The 23,714-nt window shown below is 34.7% G+C and overlaps 2 protein-coding genes across 5 annotated transcripts; one reads left to right on the forward strand and one right to left on the reverse strand.

Moving 5' to 3' along the window:
* The first annotated feature begins 358 nt into the window (after window positions 1-358).
* LOC105452582 lies at window positions 359-22,011 on the forward strand. 4 transcript variants are annotated; one of them, XR_974757.1, is made up of 10 exons: window positions 359-1,032; window positions 17,962-18,024; window positions 18,218-18,303; window positions 18,615-18,710; window positions 19,949-20,074; window positions 20,147-20,227; window positions 20,535-20,608; window positions 20,673-20,780; window positions 21,340-21,541; window positions 21,602-22,011. XR_974757.1 is itself a non-coding variant. In XM_011693829.1 (9 exons), exons 1-9 carry the CDS (start codon window positions 530-532, stop codon window positions 21,475-21,477), a joined length of 1,275 nt encoding a protein of 424 aa, XP_011692131.1. In that variant the 5' UTR covers window positions 359-529; the 3' UTR covers window positions 21,478-22,011. The 4 variants fall into 4 exon arrangements, 2 of the variants coding, with proteins under 2 accessions (XP_011692131.1, XP_011692132.1); XR_974758.1 differs by lacking the exon at window positions 21,602-22,011 and having other exon boundaries at window positions 20,680-20,780; window positions 21,340-21,428; XM_011693829.1 differs by having other exon boundaries at window positions 21,340-22,011.
* Window positions 21,728-23,193, reverse strand: LOC105452581 (protein LLP homolog). Its single transcript, XM_011693828.1, has 2 exons — window positions 22,852-23,193; window positions 21,728-22,735 (listed from the first exon to the last, which is right to left on the reverse strand). Exons 1-2 carry the CDS (start codon window positions 23,009-23,011, stop codon window positions 22,470-22,472), a joined length of 426 nt encoding a protein of 141 aa, XP_011692130.1. The 5' UTR covers window positions 23,012-23,193; the 3' UTR covers window positions 21,728-22,469.
* Between the last annotated feature and the right edge of the window lie 521 nt (window positions 23,194-23,714).

Here is a 23,714-nt window from a genome sequence, read left to right on the forward strand (position 1 = left end):
ATCGCCCGTAAAGATAGCAACTCCGCGAGAGAGGCTCTATCCCTCGTGCGCACGGTTATAGACGGTCGCGGAAGGATACGTAGGTGGTTACCGAAGGACCTGGTGGGGTACCAGGAGAACAGACGGCCGCTGCAGCATGAGAATGGAAAGGAGAAAGGGAGAAAAGAGAATCCGGGCAGACCGGGCCATGCAGGCGAATGCGGTGAGTAAATGCGCGGCAAAGGGGGAAAAGAGCTGGGAAACACGTAGGGAGAGAAGGAACGAGATGGAGAAAAAGAGATTCATGGTGGGGTTGGTGCAGCTGAAGCACGTGGGCCCCGCTCCGTGTGTCTCGTTCGGTAGTGCTCTCAGTAGTGCGCTCAGCTGCCCGTGGAGGATCTCTCACCGTGACCGGATATCCGTCGGAGCGGCCTGTCGCGAACTTGACGCGTCCACCCGCAGCCGTTGAGGATGTGACGGCTCGTCCGATACCAGTCGTCGTCAGGACCATCGCGTACAGTCGTCATATAAGTTTTTCAAAAGCTGAACGATGACCCTGAAGATACTGCTGGCGGCGAGCCTGCTTGTCGCGGCCACGACGAGCTCCGTTTCGTCGTCGTCGTTGTCGTTGGAGGATCACCATCGAGTGCCCTTGCAACGCAGCCACAGAATAGTTTTGCCAGTTTGGTATCGCGACCGACTACCCCACGCTATTAGGCACGATCGCTTCGATGACGAACGCACCGTCCGAGGGACGATCACCACCACCACCACCACCACCACCACGAGAAGTCCGTGGACGCCGCCGTGGCCGCAGGTTTCCACGACGAGATCACCGCAGCAGATAAATTCGGCATCGAGGCACACGGAGCAACGGATGCTGGAACAAAAGTTCAATGGTGCTGTGGCGATGGCGGAGAACGGTGCAGGTACCAGGGCGATCGCGTACGCGGGTTATCACGGCAATCATCGGCATCAACCAAGAGAGATGGGCACGCAGGGCTTTCCACCGATTAGCACGACCGTCCCCACGTACACCAGACATCATTCGGGGTGAGTATTCGGGGCGATAAACTAGACAGATAAACTCCCGATTTGGAACACGGGATTGAAAATTTATAGAAATGTGATAAGATATTCAATCTTTTATAACAAGTACACCGTCGGAATCTGGACAGGTCCAGAAATCGTCCAAACTTCAAATTCTATGATAGAATCATCTCTATATCATTAATTCTAGGCAGCATAAATTCATCACAAGAGTTTTGCACTGTTTAAATTATATTTTAGAAAAATATAGAGGTAATAAAAAGTGCATTGTAGATTGAGAACATTCTGTTATGAATAAAAAAAAGTTTATAAAGCAAATACAGAAAATGGCTATTATCTAGATATGAAAACATATATACATATACGTAATACATAAATGGTATTTACATATCAAGATTAAATCGATACAGATTGGGCAAACAAAAGATACTCTTTATTTAAAAGGGATCACGTGTTTATTTATACTGTAGACACTTTACGTGTTATAGTAAAATTAAAGAATAAAAAATATAATAAAAGTAAAATGTAAAATATCATTTATGTATATTTAAATTGATAAACTCGTGTTTAAGAAGGATGGATTTATAAATTTTAATCAAAGCGATATAGATCGCTTCAATCAAGAACGCTATTTTGCTATTCCTTTTATCAAAGATTAACGAAAGCGCTGATATGCGGAGGCAAGATCCGTCCGGAGAAATAGATGATCCGCGATACTCGCGCGTATGTCCGCGGGGATCGAATAATTCAGGCTCAGGCCGCTGAGTACGTACGTAGGCGCGAGAGATTGCTCGTCGCATCACGGAAGGCACGTAAATGGAAGTGAATGAACCGCGACGCGTAAATATACGGGTGCCGCTAACGTGTGTCGCTGAATTACTATATTTACGAGCAATGAGCGACGCACCGACGTCCGTGCGATGATGTACGATCGAGCACGACGGTCGACGGAATAAGGCCGCGGACGCACCGTCGCCGTTCAAAGACGAGCCGCGGGCCGTTTAATTAATCGACCGATTAATTATCTCGCACGTACCGCGTTCCTCTGTCGCGTACAATTATTGGGATTGTCCGTGCACTCCTTTGCGCGCAAGCGACTGGCTCTCAACGCATGTGGATTAAAAGTATCCAGACAAATGGTTACCGGGCACTCGAAGTCAAGTGCAAGGTGCCAATTAACTCGATTAATCGTACGCGGTCGTAAAACTTGGCTTTCGCAAAATTTTCTGCACAACAATATCTAACTAAAATTTTCTACATATAGAACTAATCTTTATGATAATAATAAAAATTTCATTTTCCAATTGCAATAACTAGTACGACGAATTAATGAGTTTAGCAAGGAAATTCAGAATTTTTATGATTTCAAAATTTATTACTTATGTATTTAAATAATTCAAACTTACTTCTATAAAAAAAATTAATTAATAACAAATTACTTATTACAACATTAAGAGGACTCATTTCATTTTACTATCCACGCGTTTATAAAAATTAAACTATTGTATTTTTTATATTATTATTCATAATAATTTAATTAATATTGTTTATTAAAACGGGGAAAGAAATAAGCAATTTATATTATTAATCAAACATTTTTATCAATCAATTTGTACACTTGCGCGTTGACATTTTATAATATGGCAATTATCCTAATACGCGAGCGAAATTTATCTGCAAAAGATAGATGCAGCATTTTCTTGGAACAAGCAGCATCTCAGCTATTCTCATTCTCACCTTACAATCCCGCTCGCGGCTTCTCGAAACGGCTATTAAGAGGATATCAGGATGCTGCGTAACTTTTATCACCTCCTGACAATCACGAGATCATTCCACCGCTTCCCAGCATGAATCAATGATTGCCCCGTTGGAGAACCTTGCGGGCGTTCACGCCAGGCGTAGCAAAAAGTGCTGGTGGCATTATAAACACCGGGTAAAAGAACAAACTGGCGTCTGTATCAGTCAATATTATTGCACAGTGATTTCATCACCCGTATTTTGCCTCTCTTCGTCTTTTGTCACGAACTGTTTATTGTCGTAATTACACACACACACACACACACATGCACACACATACCTCGGTAAACGAGAGTAAGTAGAATAAATATTGTGCGATCCAGCCTCAAGTGCTATATTTACGACACAATACCGATTGTGGTAATACGAAACTCCTTCAGCTTCAATTCTATGCAATAAAATGCAGTATAATATTATTAATATAAGATTGATGTTCAAGTCAAAAATCATATATAATAATTATCGGTTCAAATATTCATCATTTTATGTTAGCTTCCCGATTAGTCCGTAAAGATCCTTTTAACACACATAACATTTCCACGTTGCAAAATAATATGTTTCGTTCGTATTAAATGACTTAATACTCGCAAAGCACGTATATATATATAGACGTGTAGAATATTTAGTTACTATTTAGTCTGAGTGCAATGATTCGATGTTCGTCTACCTTGCGAGTCGTGCGATCGGGTTGCCCAGATGCGTGCCTCAGGCTAAAAAATCTTGTAAACCTGTCCAAGGATACCAGTGTGTGTGTGCACCTTTTCTCTCTCTTTCTCTCTCTCTCTCTCTCTCTCTCTTTCTCTCTCTCTCTCTCTTTCTTTCTCTCTCCGTATCATCGTGCCACACGCGGCCGAACTCGCGTGCACCTCGCGCGGAGGATATATATTTCTCAACGATGCGCGGCTGATGCGATGCGTCGAATCGTATCATTGATTTAAATCCATCGACGCAATCATAACACTTAAAATGCGATCTGTCGATTAAAAGCCGTCGGGAAATTTGAGGGTGATTCGACGTGACATTAGCATGCGCAGTGCGTTCTTGTGATATTGATACTCAGGACATTTTGTAGACGAGCATATACAAACGACATATTCAAAAGCCCTGACAGAAAAATTGAAAAATTGAAGGGTGTTATTAATATGCGTCTCGGATACGTTAATAAAGCTAATCAATTTTTCTTCGAACTGTATATATGAGATGATAATTCAGCAGTACAGAACTATTTATGAAACGGACACGATATGATTGCTAAGCTGCACCGCGTTTCTTCCCGTAATTAATGGCTATTGTTGCACGTACGTATTGTTCGAGATATGCGGAGGGGAGTGTGGACCACGGGCATTCCTTATACTCCGTCGGCCACCTTCTGTCTCGATCATTTACATTGCTCTTCGTTTGCGACAACGCCGTTCGAGCACCGTGATCGATGAGCATCGAACGAAAGAAACGCGAATAATGAATATTCAAGCTCCGTTCCGAGTACTCCAGATAACCATCCTGCAATGTCACTCTTAGGGACGACGTTTCGCTGCCCAGCAGTTTGCTATTGCTTATCGCTGTGGGACTCAACATCGATGGGCTGATCGATGAGCGACGAGGTCATAAAGAGACAGGTGTCATTCGTCGATGTAATGTGTTCTCGAGAACTATAAACGCGCGCGTTCCATCATCCCCCCATCGGAAACGTTAGCAGCCATTTCTCGACACCATATGTGAAGCTATCGCGTATCGCGGCTTAACTAAATCAAATAAGTGTAGCAGATACAAAGATTATATCATCTTCCGCGCTTATCGGCCTGTTCATAAAATATAAATTGTTGTAATATATACATACGTTTAACTTTGTAAATAATTTCTTAAAGCAATTGTACGACAAATGTAAAACGCTTTTATATGCTTAACATTTTAAATACCTTAAACTCTCTGCTTTTAACTTATTTAATTTTTTAATTTATTCTTATCTTTAACTCTAATGAATTATATAAAATGTTTTTGTTTTTATTGACGTATGACCATCAATAATTTGGCAGATAAGTGTGTCAATATCATTGCACATTATTGTGGATCTTTTAATGGTATAAGCCTAATATGCACTATTTAGTCAGTAAAGCTCACTTCTTTCTTTCGTGAAAGATATTTTTGTTTCAGAGAAATGCATCGCAGAATGTTTTCTCAAATTAAAGAACCCGTCAAATGACAGAGAAATATTATTAAAGTTCTAAAGCATTTTCTATTTTGTTTTCAAGAGAAATATTTAAATAGTTAAATATTTAAAACATTAAAATGTTCATGGATGTAGATTTATCGCAAACGGTGTAGCGCGTGAAAACTCGTCCTGCTCCTTTCTTTTTGTCGTCCTGAGGTAAAGAGCTCGTTAAACGAATACGCGAAGCAAAATTCGCAACTCACTCAGACGATGAAGGCTACACTTCTTATCGCGTGCACGCTACGTCTCACTAATCGCCCAAAATAGGAATGATTAATTATCGAATGTTCATATCATCGAACGGATGCAGCTAGCTATTTGCTTTTCTTCCTCAGTTGGGATTGATTTGGTTACTTTCTTTCTTCGTCTTCAAAGACGTGAACTTCCACTTTTCATGCACACGAAACGCGAGGAGAAACGAAATGCACGGGTGGAAATGTACAGTTATGAAAATGATTCATTTTAATCCGCAAACACGACAGTATTAGCACTCGTGCGCGAATGTTGCTCAAATAACAAACATATTCTGATATAAGATATTGAAATTTCGATGAAATTTATATTTTTTTCATGTAAGTCCTTCCCAAATTCACCCACAATTAGAATCACGTTATAATAATTGCGCTTTGAACATTATCATAATATGTCGAATATTGCTACGAATGTATTTATGCATTCGCGTCATGTTTCCATTTTTTCAAGTGTTTAATATTTTTAATAGTATCTCTTATGTGGCATTATGTCTATCAAAAATATCGCTTTTATTAGATATCCAATAATCAATTTTTATTATGATTATACTCTTTAAGTATAACTTTGCTTCAGTAACTTCAATATGTATATTATATTTCAGACCAAAAAGTTTGAAAACACCGATGAAAATGCAGATAAACTATATGACGAACAACTACATAAAACATCGATAAAAACGCTGATAACCGTTAAAAAATATATTATTGTGTATATTTGAGTAAATAATCCCAAAAATGTTTCCAAACTTTTGGCCTTAGTATACATGATCATTAATATTTTTATTTATAAAAAATATTATACTGTATACAATTAAAATTTGTAATTTTAAACAACTTATAAATGTGACGTCTTTTTACGAGTTAGTTTGTTGCCAGTCAGCAATTATTAACAAGAAATTTTTGAATTATATTTGCATAGACTTTTTCTGCTAAATGTATTCGTGTAAAACTTGTCATTTTTTAGCCTCTATTTTTACACAAACCCTATCTTCGTAACGTCGACAAAATTCCTTTTGATCAGCGAATAAAAGAAGAAGCAGAATATACAAAAATTCCACGGATGCAAATAGAGCACTCCTTTCGCACACTTGCGTCTTATTCTCTTCTTCTCTCTTTTTGCTAACCGGTATCCCGCAGGATAAACATATCAGCACCGGCCGTTCAACTCTGAAAACACTCACAAACGATGCGCATCTTCTGAATTCGTCACACGTCAATTCAGTCAATTTCTAAAAACAATTCTTCGACAATCAAAAGCTATACAGAATTTTTTTGCATAATAAAACTAATAAAAAATCATTTTTTAATACCGAAATATTAAAAAAAATTGTAAATCTTATAAATAATTAATAGTTATATTAAACTTGTTCTTTATTTTAAATAATCTTCACTTTATATATTTAGATATGTAATTTTAAAAATAGTTACAAATATTTAACAATGAAAAACTTATGATTTACAATGACTTCTCTCAATATTTTTAAAAATAAATTTCTAACAAAAAATCAAAAAAATTCAAAAGTTATATAAATAGAAGAGAACACGTAGGAGGTAGTTTGATAGACTTGGACTGTATAAGTTTTCTTCCGGGATATTTATTTTAAATAGTCTTCATTTAGATTTTAGGTATATAATTTTAAAAGTAGTTAAAAATATTTAACGATAAAAAACTTATGATTTACGATGACTTCTCTCGATATTTTTAAAGATAAATTTATTTTAAAAAATCAAAAAAATTCAAAGGTTATATAAATAGAAGAGAACACGTAGGAAGTAGTTTGATAGACTTGAACTGTATAAGACTTCTTCCGGGATATTTATCTTCGAAAGATTGAACTAGTTTTGAATCAAGGAGCACCGATTAAATTCATTATACGTTGGAACAGCTGTATAGAACATCGAGAATCTATTAATTACCGAAAAGTTAACGAAAATCGATATTCCCGACATCCATTGAGTGCTTTTGAAAAGTTTCAGAACTTTCTCGCTCAAACAGAATCTTCACATGACCCGTGTGTGTGCATGTGTGCGCTTTCCGACCCATGACCTTATAATTCCTACATCTCGTGCGAAGGCCGCGAGCATCGATTGCGCACTGGGATCGAGGGAAGACGTACAATTTCGGTGGACGTGCAAGCACTCTCGGCATTGAATCGTATCGCTATCGAAACGATCCATCGGTCCCCCTGACAGTCACGGGCGCGCGAGTTTAATACCGATCGCGAGAACTGACGAAGCAAAACGAGCGACGAGCGGTGCAGCGAAGAGCAAAGAATGATATCGACGAATATATATATACACAAACCGTTGTAAGCATTCATGAAAAAGTTATAAAAAGTATTAATTTAAAAAATTTTTAATTTTAATTTTCTCATTTATGTATTTTATTCATAATTACTTTGTATATTTTATGTATTTATTTTTACATTATAATTTAACAAAATGTCGTCAAATATATTTTTATAATTGAAATTAGAAATACAATTTTTAATCAATAATATTTAACAATAGAACTTAATTTAATAAATAAATTTAATAAGTAATAATTACCAATGTTATGTAATTTTAGTTACACATTTGGTAAAAATAAAATAGAGTATATTACGCCGTACTTTTTTAGATCGCAGTAGAAAATTAAAAAGCCGAGGGATGAACGGTCGAAGTAAATGCTTGCAGCTTGATTCCGCCACGTTCGATGATAGCGGCTTCATGTAAATCCATTAACATGAACTTTTATCTGCGGGCTGCGGACGCGAGGGGTGAAAAGGTCAAAAGCGAGAGAAGAGAATGGGCGGAAAAGGCGTGAGACGCAGGTAGTACACGTGCGCTGACGCACGCGCTATGAATTTTGCAACGGACAAATGCAAAGAGTATTTTGCGGTTAGTGGTCCTGTTTTTGTTCTGTTTGGATACTCAATCTATATCTGGCGTTTGAAAGTACCGCACAGCGAAAAGAAAAAAAAAGAGAGAGAGAGAAAAGAAAATATAACGATGCATTTTGTGACTGCAGGACTCGTACTTCTTATAAAAAGATGTTTTTGTATCGCGACTAATTTTAAACTTAGTGCCAGAGTAATCGATAAATTTAACGTTTATTAGATGGAAAAGAGGAACGCGATAATTAACATTAACTTGAAGAGACACGCGGAGGTATTGAGGTGTTATCATGGCAATCGTTCGTATATACATATACATTCACTTTGCTTGATTAGATGAAAATAGCGGCGTGAAATCTTCGAGCATCAGAATCAAGATAAGATTGAAGATCTCGTAGTTTACAAGCGAATGTCAATCAAACGATATCTCGCATTGTAATTGTGTAATATTGTTCGCGATTGACTTTGCTTTTGAAAGTTCACGCTTCGCGCATACGTACATGTTGCTCAACCTTACAAGTCCAAGTCGGAGTGAAATCGAGCTACGGCAGAATTAATAGACAACTACGGAGTTTATGGACGGACGTACGGCAGGAGGCAAATGGCGTCCGGGAACGTAAACTGCATCCACCGAAGAAAATGAGCCGACCGATTCCGCATATGGAGGTGCAAGGAGGTCGAGGTTGCTTTTTTTCTACCTGACAAATTGCCAACGTTTGTTCGTGGAATCGTCGAAACGAACGGCCGTTGAACGGGAACTGGTTCTCGATTCACCGAAAACAATGATTGGAATGCCGTGCAATTCCAGGTCAAGATCCTAAAAATCGTACGCGTTCGGTAAAATTGAATTTAACGCTTCCGGTTCGCTGCGAGCAGCGAACGATTCGTACGACTGTGCCATTATAATTAATTACATTTGATAATTGTGTTAGCTTCTTTTTACTCCCCCTAATTATATTTGCTAAATGACAATATTTAAATATGCTATTTCGTTTTTTTGCTATTAGCAACTATACGTACAGAACTATATATAGCATAAATCGAAACATTTATAGAAAAATTTGCCAAATATAATACTTCGAAAGAATATAGTTATTACTTAATAGCGTTAGATGATATCTAACTTTACTGTTCAGAACCTTTGAATTATTAAATCGATAAATCTCGATAGAACTTTCACCGTGAAAATTGCACGAGCGAGATAGAATAATGGCATCCGTGCATAATTTATGTCAGAGTGACATTTTAAAAGTTAATGAGAAATACCTTATATTTCGTGCTCGTTTTTAAAAACTTAAATGGCAAACCGTCGCGGCGCGCCGCATCGCCGAGAAGAAGAAGAAAACGAAGATACAGGAGGCAGTATAATGATGAGAGACGCTGCGCGTCTCTTATTGGCACCGCGTAGGCGCATAATTACTTCACCTGAGCGGTAACCCGGGTAAACCCGTCATCACAAGCAATTTTGTAATTTGGAAGTTTTGCACTGCCTGCCCGCGGCTCCCGTTGCATCGTTGCGCATTCCGCCGAGGGAACGGCTTTCGACGCGCAAGATGCAATCTCTAAATGAACGAGCGGCGATTCGCCTCTTTCGCAAATATGGACTATGCATTCTTGGATGGCGCAGACCGGCAATTTCTTTGTTTATGGAAATACTAAGGGTACCGCCGCGACGTCAAATGCGTCCACGGGTGCTATCAGAATTTTCCCAAATGGCAGAAATTTGTTGAGGCCATTGCATTAAAATCTAACGCTTTAATAAATTTTAATAAAAACCATTATAATATCTGTTATAATATCTGTTTTAAATTTCAATAATGAAATATCCTTTATAACAAAAGATAACAATTAAAAAATTTTTCTTCGACACATTGTTAACTTTATTATTCTTTTTATATATATATATATTATTTTTTTACTAACATTTTATTTTATTTTTATTTTTTTCTCTTATATATTTTTTTATAATAAATAAGTAATTCTTTTCTTTTCTTTTCTCTCTCTCTCTCTCTCTCTCTCTCTCTCTCTTTCTTATATAAACGTATAAATTACAGGGGCCTAATAATATAATAATAAGTATTTGTGTACCTAAAACCTCAAGTAAATTACGTAAATATTATCGGGCTATTGACCGATTATAATGCAACGAACGACGCAGAAAGGGGCGGTCCTCAAAAAAGATACATGTAAGCAATTCTTCAAAGCGTAGGTCTGAAATTAGCGGGTATGAATCACTGCAAGCCGCCTTGGTGAGATCCGAGGATCGACGACCGACTCTCGTTAGCGTATACATACATCGATTTGCAGTACCGGATTGTTTAGACGTTGTTCGTTCACACCCCTCCTTCGTGCCATGGATACAGTAAAGCATACGTCGTCACTAACGATAAAATTGCCAATGTTATTGGAAAGTTTTACAATCGAGAAAATAGCTTTTCTTTGACGAAGAATTTACAAAAAAATTTTTAAACTATTATTTAAAAAAAAACATTTTATCTCTTGAGATAAAATGTTTGAACATTTTTTTCCCTTTCTATAAAAACTTGCTCTGCAAGAAAATATTCCGAGGAAAAATTGTTTCAAAAATTCTTCAATAAAATTGCCAATGTTTGGAAAGTTTCACAATCGAGAAAATAGCTTTTCTTTGACGAAGAATTTACATAAAACTTTTTAGACTATTATTTAAAAAAAAAGATATTTTATCTTTTGAGATTAAATGTTTGAACATTTTTTTCCCTTTCTATAAAAACTTGCTATGCAAGAAAATATTCCGAGGAAAAATTGTTTCAAAAACTCTTTCTGAAAAAGCTTTCGCTTTACTGCACAAGATGCAAAGAATATAAAAATAATAGCATATGGTCAAATTTTAAATTAATACTATTTTACTATATTTATTACTATTACCTTTAGTCTTTTAAAAAATATTCCAGAATTTTATTTTTATTTAATAAATATTCCAAAATGTTATTTTCATTTGCTTTTGCATGTTATATAAAAATTTAAGAAATATAGCATAAAGATAATCGAAAGTGTATTCTAGACAAGAATTTCTTTGCGATGAAATAAAGCCCTTACTCTACGTGTTGGATAGCGCTGCGATAATACTACATGAAGAATAATAGCTCGGAAAATATTTACGGAAGGAGCTCTTTTACCTAACGCAGAGGGCTCGCATTTTTATACCGTGTATTATGTAGGGACGCCGTGATATATTTCAGAAGGATAATATTTTAGGAATACACGGAGCCCATCTGATCGCCTTAAAAATAACATCGGCACTTTTGTGATAAGCTATATGGATGCAGCTGTGCGAAGATGAAGTTACCGCCAAGAGGTGTTATCGGGGTCTCGTAATTGAAACGCGCAATACATAGGTGCGTTATGGCGCTCAGGCCTCGAATCCTGAAATAAGATACATCGTAATTTTCAAGTAGCTCGTACAATCTTTCACTGGGATGTGCATCGAGAAGTTGTTATATGCGCTGCATTCGCGCGTTTATTAAATTTCGTTAGAACAATATTAAATTACCCATTTTTACAGAAAGCAAAAATAATAGTAATTTTTTAAGATAATATTTAATATACATAAATAATACGAACACATTGAATCATTTTTAATATATAATAATTATTAATTATTATTTTAAAAAATTGATTAAACCGCTTTTAAAAATAGCTGCAAGATAATATAAAATTTATTACAACACACACTAAAATGTATAATTTAGAGACAATTTTTTTACAAATAAAAGCTTAGAGAGAAATTAATATAAACTTTATCATTAATGACTATCGTCTGTATGATTAGTACAGTAATTATTTATGTTCTTTTATATCTGTTTCCTCTTTCAGATATATTTTTCCCAATACTTTGTTCCCTGATCTACAAAATTTACACGGAAAGTTTTTATTAACTGGCGAATGACATTTTGGAGCTACTTGAAAAAAATAAGATGATATGAGTGTTCCAGGACTGCGCATGATCAATTAAGTTCCACTTGTAAAACAGCGGCCGATGGCCGGGATAGTCATTGGAAAAACCTTAAAAACAAATTGTCGTCCGAACACACGAGTGGCACTTCAACTCTCCAGTTTCTTTGTTCCGCCTCGAAAAAGCCAGTCGAGATTCCACGTGTTTTGCATGCGAACTGCTCGTAAAACAAATGGTCGTTATACTGCCAGCAATTACAATCGATAGCTTTGTCTACCCTTTCATTGGCCCGATTGAATCGACGTCTTGGTCCGCCTCGAAACTTTAGTTATTTGTAATTCCTAATTTATAGCCTGATCGTTCGCGTGATGAATTTTGCTATTAGTCACAAATTGGGGCAAAATTGCCTTCGATAAAATCACCGAACTTGAGGTTTCAGTTTAATTTAAGACTTGCTTATAAAATGAGCAATGAAATCAAGTGATAAAATCTGTTAATATAAATTAGTAACATTTAAATAATAAAATATTTGATAAAATACGAATAAAATACGAAGTATTATACTTATTCTTATAATACAACATATATAACAATATATGTATACAATAAATATATAAATGATAATAATTTCTCAAAATGTTGCTTTAAGACATTGTCTTTAATGTCTTTGCTTTCGTTTATATAATATAATAAAACAATACTTTCTATGTATACATGTAATGCAATACTAATTAAAATATAAATAAAAAATTAAGTAAAATTTGCATTATTTTTTCAATAATACAAATGTTGAAATGCAAATAATTTTTACATTTTTTTAGTCATTTGATGAAAATAAATTATTGATACAATGGTGCAGAATAAGTACAAGTAACAGTTTATCGTTCGTCGTATGCATTTAATGGATATATGCGCAAGGGATATATACGATGATGAAATAGTATCGCATATCACATGGCAGAATACAGGCGTGATCTTAATCCGATTTTTATGACGGCTAATTCGGGAAAGAAACCGTCACACTTTGATCTTGTTAAATTGATCTCGTTAAATTGCTTGATTTACGACGGACCACACAAAGTTGGAAACTGCGCGAGTCGCGCTTCTGGATGACACCGCGATGGGTGGTGCACGAAAAAAAAAGGAAACGGTGGGACTAACATTTATGGGATCAGGCAATAAAAATCGGTGTTTATTGCCACTAACCACCAGACGTATGTAAAAAGCGTGTCATGCAATGTATTTCTACGAAAATCTATACTTTGTACAGTTAGGGTTTATTATTAACTTATTGGACAGCTTCCGGTGACTATATTGACATTGTGATCTTCCACTTTTTATTATTACTTAGAAAGTACTGTTATTATTTATTAAATAATGGCGATATTTCGTGTGGAGATATATTCAAGTATTCGAAACGAATCTAATTAATGCATAACTAGAAAAATTATGGAACGGTAAAATACAAATGATAAAAATTAATGGATTTCTAAATAAATGTATATAAATCACATTTCGCATTCGATTTATTATTTGATTAATTTTGTAATCTTAATTCATTAAACTTATAATGACTTCATGAGAACGCACAAACAGAACTAATATTAATTGCAAGTTAATGTTTTAAAATTTTAATTATATTAAATAACTCTGCTTATATTTTTGTTTCACGTATAAATCAAATTGTTATGATTTTTTTGTTGAATTTTATTTATTTGTTAGAAACCTATAGTTTACGGAAACAATATTTTTATTAGTGAACAATATCCGTAATCCCTATGAAACCCGTAACAATATTTACAAATCTGCAATTTTAATTTAAGCGATTTTACGCACGGCAAAGAGAATATTGAAACATACATATATGTATATACAATCAAACCAAGTATCGAACAGTATCGAGCCCATGTGTCATATAGCTTTATTGGCCTGATAAATCTGACGTAAATTATGAGATGCATAAAGTTTACAGTGCCGATAGCTGTCAGTTCGACGAAGAAACGTTTGTGCAACTTGCCCTCGCGGTGACGGCATAAGACACAAAACGCTGCAGCCGCAACAATGTTGCGGAGATGGCATGCGGCTCGTTAGGCACTCCGCGCGCAGGAACGGTAAAGGAAACCGTCGTCGTCATCGTCGGCGAAAATCTACGCGTGCAACAGATGGACGTTGGAACGTAACAAACGACCGCGATAACACGACGTCACGTTAAGGGCTGCGTGGCGCTGTTGGGAATGGGAACCATTTCGAGATCGTCGCTAAGATTTCGGAAGCGCTTAAGAGAGCCGTAGACATGCGACCGTCCAATGCGGTAATTCATTCTGGATTTATCACCCTTCGGCCGGGGAACACTCGGTGAAACGCATCACGCGATGGCGCCTTCGGTTGTTATGCACATGCACGATGCGAGATTTTGTTACGCGTATTTTCTGATATGTTCCATTTTTTTTAAATATAATCTGTCTCATCAAGAACAGTCGATGTATGTGTTTTGTATACAGTATTATTTAAAATCAGTTGTACAATCAGTTGTAGATTCGAGTTGTAGTCACACCACGATAAGAAACACTTGCGGCATGACTGCAACTTGAATCTACATCTGAATATATACAACTGATTTTTATAATAATACTGTATATAAAATACATACATCGTGTAGTAAAGATATAATTTTATACAAGTGTAGTATTTATATCGATATATAAACAATTAATTTTACTGAGAAGCGATATTATGCTGATTTCGCTTGCTGCGATTATTTTCTCATTTTTGTTATCTTTAATATCAGCGCGGGAAGGAATAATTAGCGATCGTATTCAAGCGACAGAGTCGTGAATCTTTCTATGCATAACGAAGCTTAGCTGTTTGCAGAAAATGTGTTCTTCATTAAGATAACGTTTAAAATCAACAGGGACATTGCAGTCACTTTGACTGACGTGGTCGCCAATCATTCCGCGCCGTACTGACCCTTAACCCACGCTGCACAAAACTGGTCCGGTAACTGGTTGGCGCATATAAATGCCTCGGTCGATGAGACGAGAAGTTTTACGCGGAAAAACTATGGGATTTCTTGTCGTAAATCATTTGCGCGCGCCGTAAATCCCCAGCGAATCTTATCGCCACAAGATAATAAGCTCTCGTGACAATTTCGCTTCTATGTTTGTCAAAACGTCCGTCCGGTGTGTGTATGTCACAAAGTGGAGAAAGAGCGAAAGAGAAGGAAACTTATCGGCGTCTACCGATGCGCGAAACGAACTTGTCAGGGCAACAGTCGAACCAGTATTCCCACACGCGAATGTCCCCCGAACCGCGTGAACCCCCCGTCGCGCGACGCGTTTCGCGAGATTTTTCGCGAGTTAAAGAACACTGCAGCGTGCACTTACAAGCGATTTACGCGCTTGTACTAAACTTCAGGACGTCATTATGCATTAGGCTGGAGTATTCTACTTATAGAAGTATAGGATATAATATACTAGTAGTAAGAAATAGTTGAGGAGATTTGAGAGATAGTCTGAGTTTCCATAATGAAGCACACCATAATTTCGTTACAATCTTATAACATATAACGTGTATCGAAAAAGATTTTCTGGTACATGGAGTTATTTCATTAAATTGTTATCTATGGTTGTGTTGTAATCTAAAACGTTGTAATCTGTACAAAATTTAAATTAAGATTTCCTCCAAATTTTTTGATATTATATAAAAATTAACAGATACACAAGTAATACCGACGAACTGCTTCTTTATTATTTCAGTGTGGAAACAACTCTCATGGAATTATTGTTAACAACGTGTCAGTCAAAATGCAAGTTTATTAAACGAGCGTATATGCATATGGTAAAAGTGATGGCATCATGCAAGCCGTTCGAATAGCCGAAACATTCGCGATAGGCGATCACCTGCTGCGCTAATCCTTCTAATCCTTTCCCTCTTGTATGTACATTCGTCCTTACTGGCACACTCTTGCGGATTCTCGGCATCCAGCCTTGGCTTTCCTCAAGAGCACCTGCCATTGGAGAATGTTTGAAGAAACCTTATTTAGAGTTAGAGGTTCTTATTTAGCCGGGAGAGAGAATCACAAGGCTCGAATGCTCTACTTCCGCGTTTGCCTTTTTATAATTCACATTATATTAAATTAAGTATTATATTACAGTCCAAAGTAAAAATATTGTTTCAAATCTTGTATCTCTTGTGCAATTTTTTGTTCGATTTCTTCTTCGACTTTTTGCGACTCTTTCAGAGAATTAGACTCACTATGTATCGCACATTTATCTTCCAGATAAAATCTTCAACATATTTTTTTCAAATATTTCACATTTAATTTATCATTTTACATCTCACACAGATGGATTGTCATAAGAGATCGCAAATACCACGCGCGTGTACAAAGTAACATGTTATACGCATAAACAAGATACGAACAAAGACTTCGCTAAACCGTTGGAGCGTATTTAACGCTGCATGCGCGCTGAGAAAACGGGTCGGGAAACTATGCGGATTAATATTGCGAGTTAATATTTAACGGCGGCGAATTTGCGCGTGCAAGTCCTTTGTGCAGTCACTCCGAGCGGAGATACTTAACTCGGCGATAGATCGCGTACCTCGTGCCCGTGCTCGTTGCCTCTCTTGAGCAAGAAATGTACATGTACGTGGTGGACAGGGACCACCGTGTCCTCGGTATCCGCTCTGTTGCGACAGTAAAATGTTCCGTCGCGTTTCAGCAAACATCGACAACGACGTGGCGAGAGATGCAGTTTTCTATGGCCTGACGATGACGAAGTGGTTCTGTCGAAGCGAGTGCGTGCGTTCGTTTCGACGCCCAATTATATGTATATAAGACCGCCGCCGTGCAGTTTCCCTCATGAATCGTCGAGAGCCTTCCGCGTACACGTCGTCGCGATATACTTCTGCTAAATGATTTAGCAGATATTATCAAGATTTAATCTCGCTGTCCCCGGCAGTCATAGAATGGCGTATTACTCGTCGTTTTGCTTCCAAAATACTGGTCCTTAATCAGTAATGCAATCTTTCGCGTGTATACCGAGCCCCGGTACGTCGCGTAAGCTTAATTCCGCAGCCCGCAGAGCTCTCGAGCAAACGACAAGCCGCAATATCGTCGCCAACGCAGACACTTATTTCGACCGTATATTCGATCAGCCTTCGTGTTTTACGATTTAACCGGTCTTCTGCGTTACTTTACGATTCAAATGACTGCGCTTTAGCGATCAGTTTGGCTGCGGGAAGGGACGGGATATCGTTTACGATGGCTATCGAAATAATCGACTTGCCGATTTAATTTCGTCGTCGCATATATGTTGCAATGTAACGAGATGCAAAGCTGCAATCGAGACGCGGGATTCAAAGAAAGGATTATTTGAGAATTCATGAAGGATTTTTTTCATCGATATTATCTCCGTAATAATGTCCTTTATATGCATCCAGTTTACTTTCAAATATAACGATATTGAAATGTATTTATATATTAACTAAAATGTTATAATATAATTAATATTATTGTTTATTTTAAACAAAAATATAATGTATGTATAATAATATGAATGAATGAATTTTGTTTAAATCAATCCCAAATAGCTCAAAAATATCCTTTAAAATCTTTTCTTAGAAAAATCAAAAATTATTTACAGCATATGCATATGTATAGTATAATTTTACTTTCTTCTGACAGACAATAAGCATTTTTATTATAAATTTAAACGATTTTTATTTAATTTTCAATTATTCTAAATTTATATTATGAGCTATAATCAGCATACAAGATCAATTTTTAAGCCACAAAGTACATTAAAAGATTAATCTGCAAAAAGTTATTTTGTTTCTTGAATTAAAAATTAATAATTTGCATTTCAGGAGGCGAGTATGTACTAGACAAGCTCCTATGATTTCTCATCATCATCGAGGAAGACAAATTAGGTATGTTATATATCTTGCACGTTAAATTTAGAAGTTTTTTTAATTATTTACATTAAATAAATTATTTTTTCTTAGAATAAATGCTATCTAAAAAAGATAGATAAAAATATTTATTTGTAGATCTATAATTATTAATAATAGCATTTCTTATAGCATGCGATATTTTGTATAAGGAATTTATGAAATATTCTAGATTAGTATACACTGAGATGGCTTCCAGTTTCTTGTGCTGCCCAGGGTGGTCACAAGTTACTCACTTGAGTTTTGGTTGTAATAAACGTAAGTAAATTCGACACACAGTTTAATTTTCAATCTTTTATAATAAATCTAAATATAACTATAATTATAATTGGAATAATTATAATTAGAACAAATTTTACAGAAATAAGTTATATAATTTTATTAATGCAATACTTAATATCATTTGAAGTATTAAAAAATAATTTAAAAAAATTGAGTTAAATTATTAATAAAAAAAAATACATGGACGGTACCAACACATATTCTACTTGTATATCCTTCTTATTGATTCAACTGTGTGTTTTTCTCAAGTATACGAATCCATAAATCTCAATCCCATTGTTTTCTAGCCTCGTGCTCAGCACCATGTTTAAATGGTGGAATTTGTACATCGCCTGGCAAATGCACATGTCCCAAAGGATACACTGGCAACCAATGCCAAACAGGTAACATTGATTTTATTTACAAATTATATCCAGATCGCGTACAGTCTATTATTATTATTATTATTATTAAAACAGAATTTTCTTATGTTATTAAAATTCTGAGAAAATTATATAATTTATAAATTAGTATTATTTGGAAGATATGTTTATAGATGTCTTTTTTATCATATAATGTCTTCTAAATAATATACTGTATAATATATATACATGATCCAGATACATTTAAAGCAGTAATAAAATAAATAGCATCGTTTTGAATAGTAAATCTCATTAAAAAAATTTTTAAATAAAATTTTCATTTAATTTTAATATATCAATTTATCTCAAATGAAATACGATAATATACGTATTTGTATGGCTAGAGAAATGCTAACATTAAGTAAAGACAAGAAAAAATTGGAGTGATAAAGCTATGATATACGTTTTAAATAAGTCGTTTTTTTGTTGTAATCATGATCCCAATCTTAATAATAAATAGCTCACATAAAATATACAAGAGAGTGGTGATCAGAACATCCGTGCAAGAGAATCGCTCGTAAATCTATCGAGAGCGTGTAACGCGGTTGCAACCGACCGATGCAGCAGGACATGCAGGACACCGCAATACGTATTGTGCTGCAGTTAGCTTGGCGCTCGTAGTGGTATCGAGAAGTATATCGTTTCACGTCGATTTAATTACGTCTGACGATACCAGGCACGAGAAGGCACTCGTAACCAAGCAATCGATTAAATGTTCTTCATGCTTTAATGAGGCTCATAAAATAACAACGCTCGTATGCCGTTAAGAGCGATTGTGTTTAATTACGTACTATTATCTAGCAATTTAGTAAAACTACAATTTTAATGAAGCGATCAGAAAAGATGTGTAAAAATATCTAAGTTAGAAAAAGATCGTGCAAAAGAAAATGCAATTTTTTTATAAATATTGAACTTTCTCAAAATATTTAACATTTTTCAAACTATTTAATATAATTATCTGTCTTTTTGAGATTGCAATATAATTACGTGCTACAAGTGTAACAAGATTTCAGTATCTTTTTTGTGTCGTATATAAAAATTAACTAAACAATATAATTTTGTAAACTACATTTATATCCCTGAAATTCATTTTATCTTTACTTTCAACTTTTCTAATTTTCCTTTTTAATAAAAAAAATCAGTGTCTTTGTTTTCTAATAAAATAATATATTGATTTTTTGTAAAAATAAACTAAATATTATCTTTTTTTTTCCGTGCAGATATAGATGAATGCGTGATAGAAAAACCGTGCGGGCAACTTTGCACAAATCTACCTGGTAGATACCGATGTCACTGTAGAGTCGGATTTCAACTTCAAGAGGATGGCCAATCTTGCCGAAGAAATGGTAGGTTTGCAAAATTTAGAACCTAAGACACAATTTTTCGGAAAATAGCTTAAAGAGATTTATTTAATACAGGCACCGACGAAAATGCTTTTGAAGCACGCGATTTGGAGACCGATGATGTGCCGACAACAAAGGATCCGACGACTTTCCACGGTATGTATGATTCAATATTAAAATATTCTATTTTTATTTTAAAAATATAAATTCTCTAATATTTTCGAAAATATTTAAATCTATAAGCAATATTCCAGAAGTTGCACGGAAGTTTTAATTATTTTGTTTTAGAATTATTTAAAATATAAAATTTGGGACTGTTGCACTATTTTTCGCAATTAATTAAAAATAAAACGTTCGCGCAATATTAGAGAAAACATATACAATTCGCACTAGTAAACTAAAAAATTTATAAAAAATAATTGATCAATATATAAAATAATGGACTCAGTATCGTTAAATGCAGATACAGAAAATGAGGTGAGCGATGATGATCAAGACTATGAGGTCATTTTAAAGAGACTGATCAAACTGGAAAAGGTAGGTTAAAAATGACTATTAATACGGTATGTATAGTTGATGAGGAAATATATTAATTCTTCAGCAAGTAGCCAGAAACAGAAAGAGAGATACAGAGGCTTCCGAGATGAACACCAAAGTTACATTGGCGGTCGAAAGTGTTAACGAGATGAAGAGAACCGTCGAAAATGTGGTATTTAAGGAACATCAAGATATCATACATTTAAATCTCAATATAGTGCACGGCAAAAATTCTTGCACACAAATAACTTTTTTTATCCATTAAAAATTCAATCCATTAAAAAAATATGTAAGAATATCTATATTTATTTATTTTTTTTCAGATCTTGTTTTACCACTAATCTAAAAAATAATAGTTAAAATTTTCATTAAAAATTATTTCTTTCTTATTATATATCTGTTATTCAGTAATATAAATTTTATGTTTAAAATAATAAAAGAAAGTAAATTTTCAGCATTAAAAATGCATAATATTCTGAAATATTCTGTAATCTATTACAATTTTTGTGTGTCCATTCTTTTTTTAATTAATCAATCTGTTTCGTAATGAAAGATTTTTTCAATTTTCCATCTCGAAAGAAAGAAATTGAATGTTATGATCCGATAGTACGATACAACTACAGTTTATCTTGTTTATTTCTTATCTCGAATTGCACTATATCGAGATCTAAGTATATTGGTAAAACGTGGGTACATACATTATTTATGGATTGTGCAATTATTTGTTTTAGCAACTGATGCAACAAGAAGTATACGATATGAGAAGCAAGATGAGGCAATATGAGACAGAAATGAGAAAGATACATCATCTGATGAATCGCGTCGCTGAATTAGAAAATCGTCTGAGAATACGTTGCAGATACCAATAAATCGTGGGTCATTCAACTGTTAGCATAGCTAAAGCATCCTACCGAAATTATCAATATAACTTGATACTAATATCGAATAGTAGTAATACTAATCTATTTTATTTGATGTTAATAGTAGTGTTACTACTATTTTACTTAACAATTATGGATAACGATAATATTTTTTATCACGAACTTCTTGCGTTCTCGGAATACATGGAAACAACTAATATATATCTTTGAATCAGAGATATGTTTATACAGAAGAAAATGCTGTACATTTAGAATATTTATTTTTGATTTTCTAACTACACAAAGCGATATTGATCCGTTTAGTCTCAAGGTGCTGAAGTAGTAGTAGCTGTAAGACGCGGAATTATTTCCGTCGTGAAATATCACTGCCATCATTTAGCATTTGTAATATTTTTTCAAGCTAATAATAGTAATAGTATAATTTAAATATTATAACTGAGTATCAGGATAGAATTAAATATCATAGTTATTTGTGTGTACTCAGCTTTATAATATAAAAATAAAATTAAAGTGGATTCTGTATTTTTGTGTTTTCCTTTTGCATTAAAGTTTAATAAAAGTGAAATTAGTAATGTATTGCATAATATTAAAATACTATAACATTATGACAATTATTACCAATTAATCATTTATAAAAAAATTTTCTTCAACAGATACTATAAAGATATTATAAACCTTATAACTTCATTAATGATAAATATTTGGTAAAAGAGAATTTGAGTGATCAAAATTAGCACTAAATTAGTAGTGAATAAACATGTATTGAAGATAATTTTATTAAAAAGATATTTGCGCTTCTCTCCTTCATCTATCTAGCCTGATTGTTCAGAATTTTCTAGAAATAAGGTACTCTTTCTTTCATTTCTATTCTTAGAAAAAAGAAAAGGCATTTATTCCTAATACTTAAAAATTAAGTACTACCGAAATTAATGAGTTTGCGAAAATTTTTATTTTAACTTTAAAATTTAATTTATAATTAATTATGTTTTTTTCTTATCTTTCTTCTGTCGTCTAGTGAGCCTCTTGCCTGTCTTCTGGTTCGCTTTCTGCGTTTTTGCCCTGCCCTTCTTGTGCTTCATTATCTTCCTGTGGCTCATCCACACGGGATAATTGCCATACTGGTCCAGCAATGTTTTCTTACTGTATACTCTAGCACCGTCCACCTCCATCTGTCCACTTTCATCACCTTCCTCAGTCTTAGCTCGTTTAGCCTTCACGTCTCCTTTCACTTTCTCAGCGTCGACAACTATCGATTTTAGAAATAATATAATACAGAACATCGTCATGTTACATTGTAAGGTATACGATGTTAAAACATTAATACGAATTTAGTTGAATAACCATATAATGCGTGGATCTTACCTGTAGCGATCTCGGCGATATTCGTCATTTCAACATCCTTGGACGCATTATCGTCAATACCAAGAGTTTTCTTCAATCTATCTAATTCCTTTACCGCGTAACGCTCCCTCTTGACCGCTCTGCATTTTCTTTTCCACTTACTACGCAGAGACTTGGCCATTTCTCACAATTCTCACACGTGCGTCGCGCACACACAGAAAGAGGTTATGTTTTATGGATGTACCGCCACTGCCGTGAGTGCTCACTGCTCCCTCCCTCAGGTGGCACGTGCACGTTGAATTACGTAGTCACGGATATTTCAAACGGATAACATTCTCTCAAGATTTAATTTGTTAATTAAATTTAAGAATCATTAAATACAATTAAACGTGATATAATAAATGGTTATTAAATATTTAGATCTCACGAAATTTTTAAATATTTTAATAATTTTCCATAAAATTTGAAATATCGCACAAAATATGTTTTCACTCTGATACTCTGTTCTCCCCTCAATACCTTCACTAGCAAAATATCGAAAAAATTCAATTTACGTAAAAAGATTTTATACTTATTTGAAAAAGTTTTGGCATTTTGCAAATACATCAGTGGATCTTTCGAAAAAATACAGGAAAATAGAACTCATAAAATCAAGGTAGATTTTTCTATCACTTTTTTCTATTCCGTAGCAAAATAATTATAGTCTAATTGTTAAAATCACTTTGTATATGTATAATGGACATATGCACATGTATAAAGTATACAAATGGACCCATTTTCTTAAACAATTAATATTAAACAAACGTAATATACATAATAAGATATAAATATGTTAATGTTTTACTTTCCGTTTATAAATTGCATTTTAAATAATTCAATGTATA

The sequence above is a fragment of the Wasmannia auropunctata genome, unplaced genomic scaffold (assembly GCF_000956235.1).
Source record: "Wasmannia auropunctata unplaced genomic scaffold, wasmannia.A_1.0 LD336029.1, whole genome shotgun sequence".
In the NCBI taxonomy this organism is placed as follows: Eukaryota; Metazoa; Arthropoda; class Insecta; order Hymenoptera; family Formicidae; genus Wasmannia; species Wasmannia auropunctata.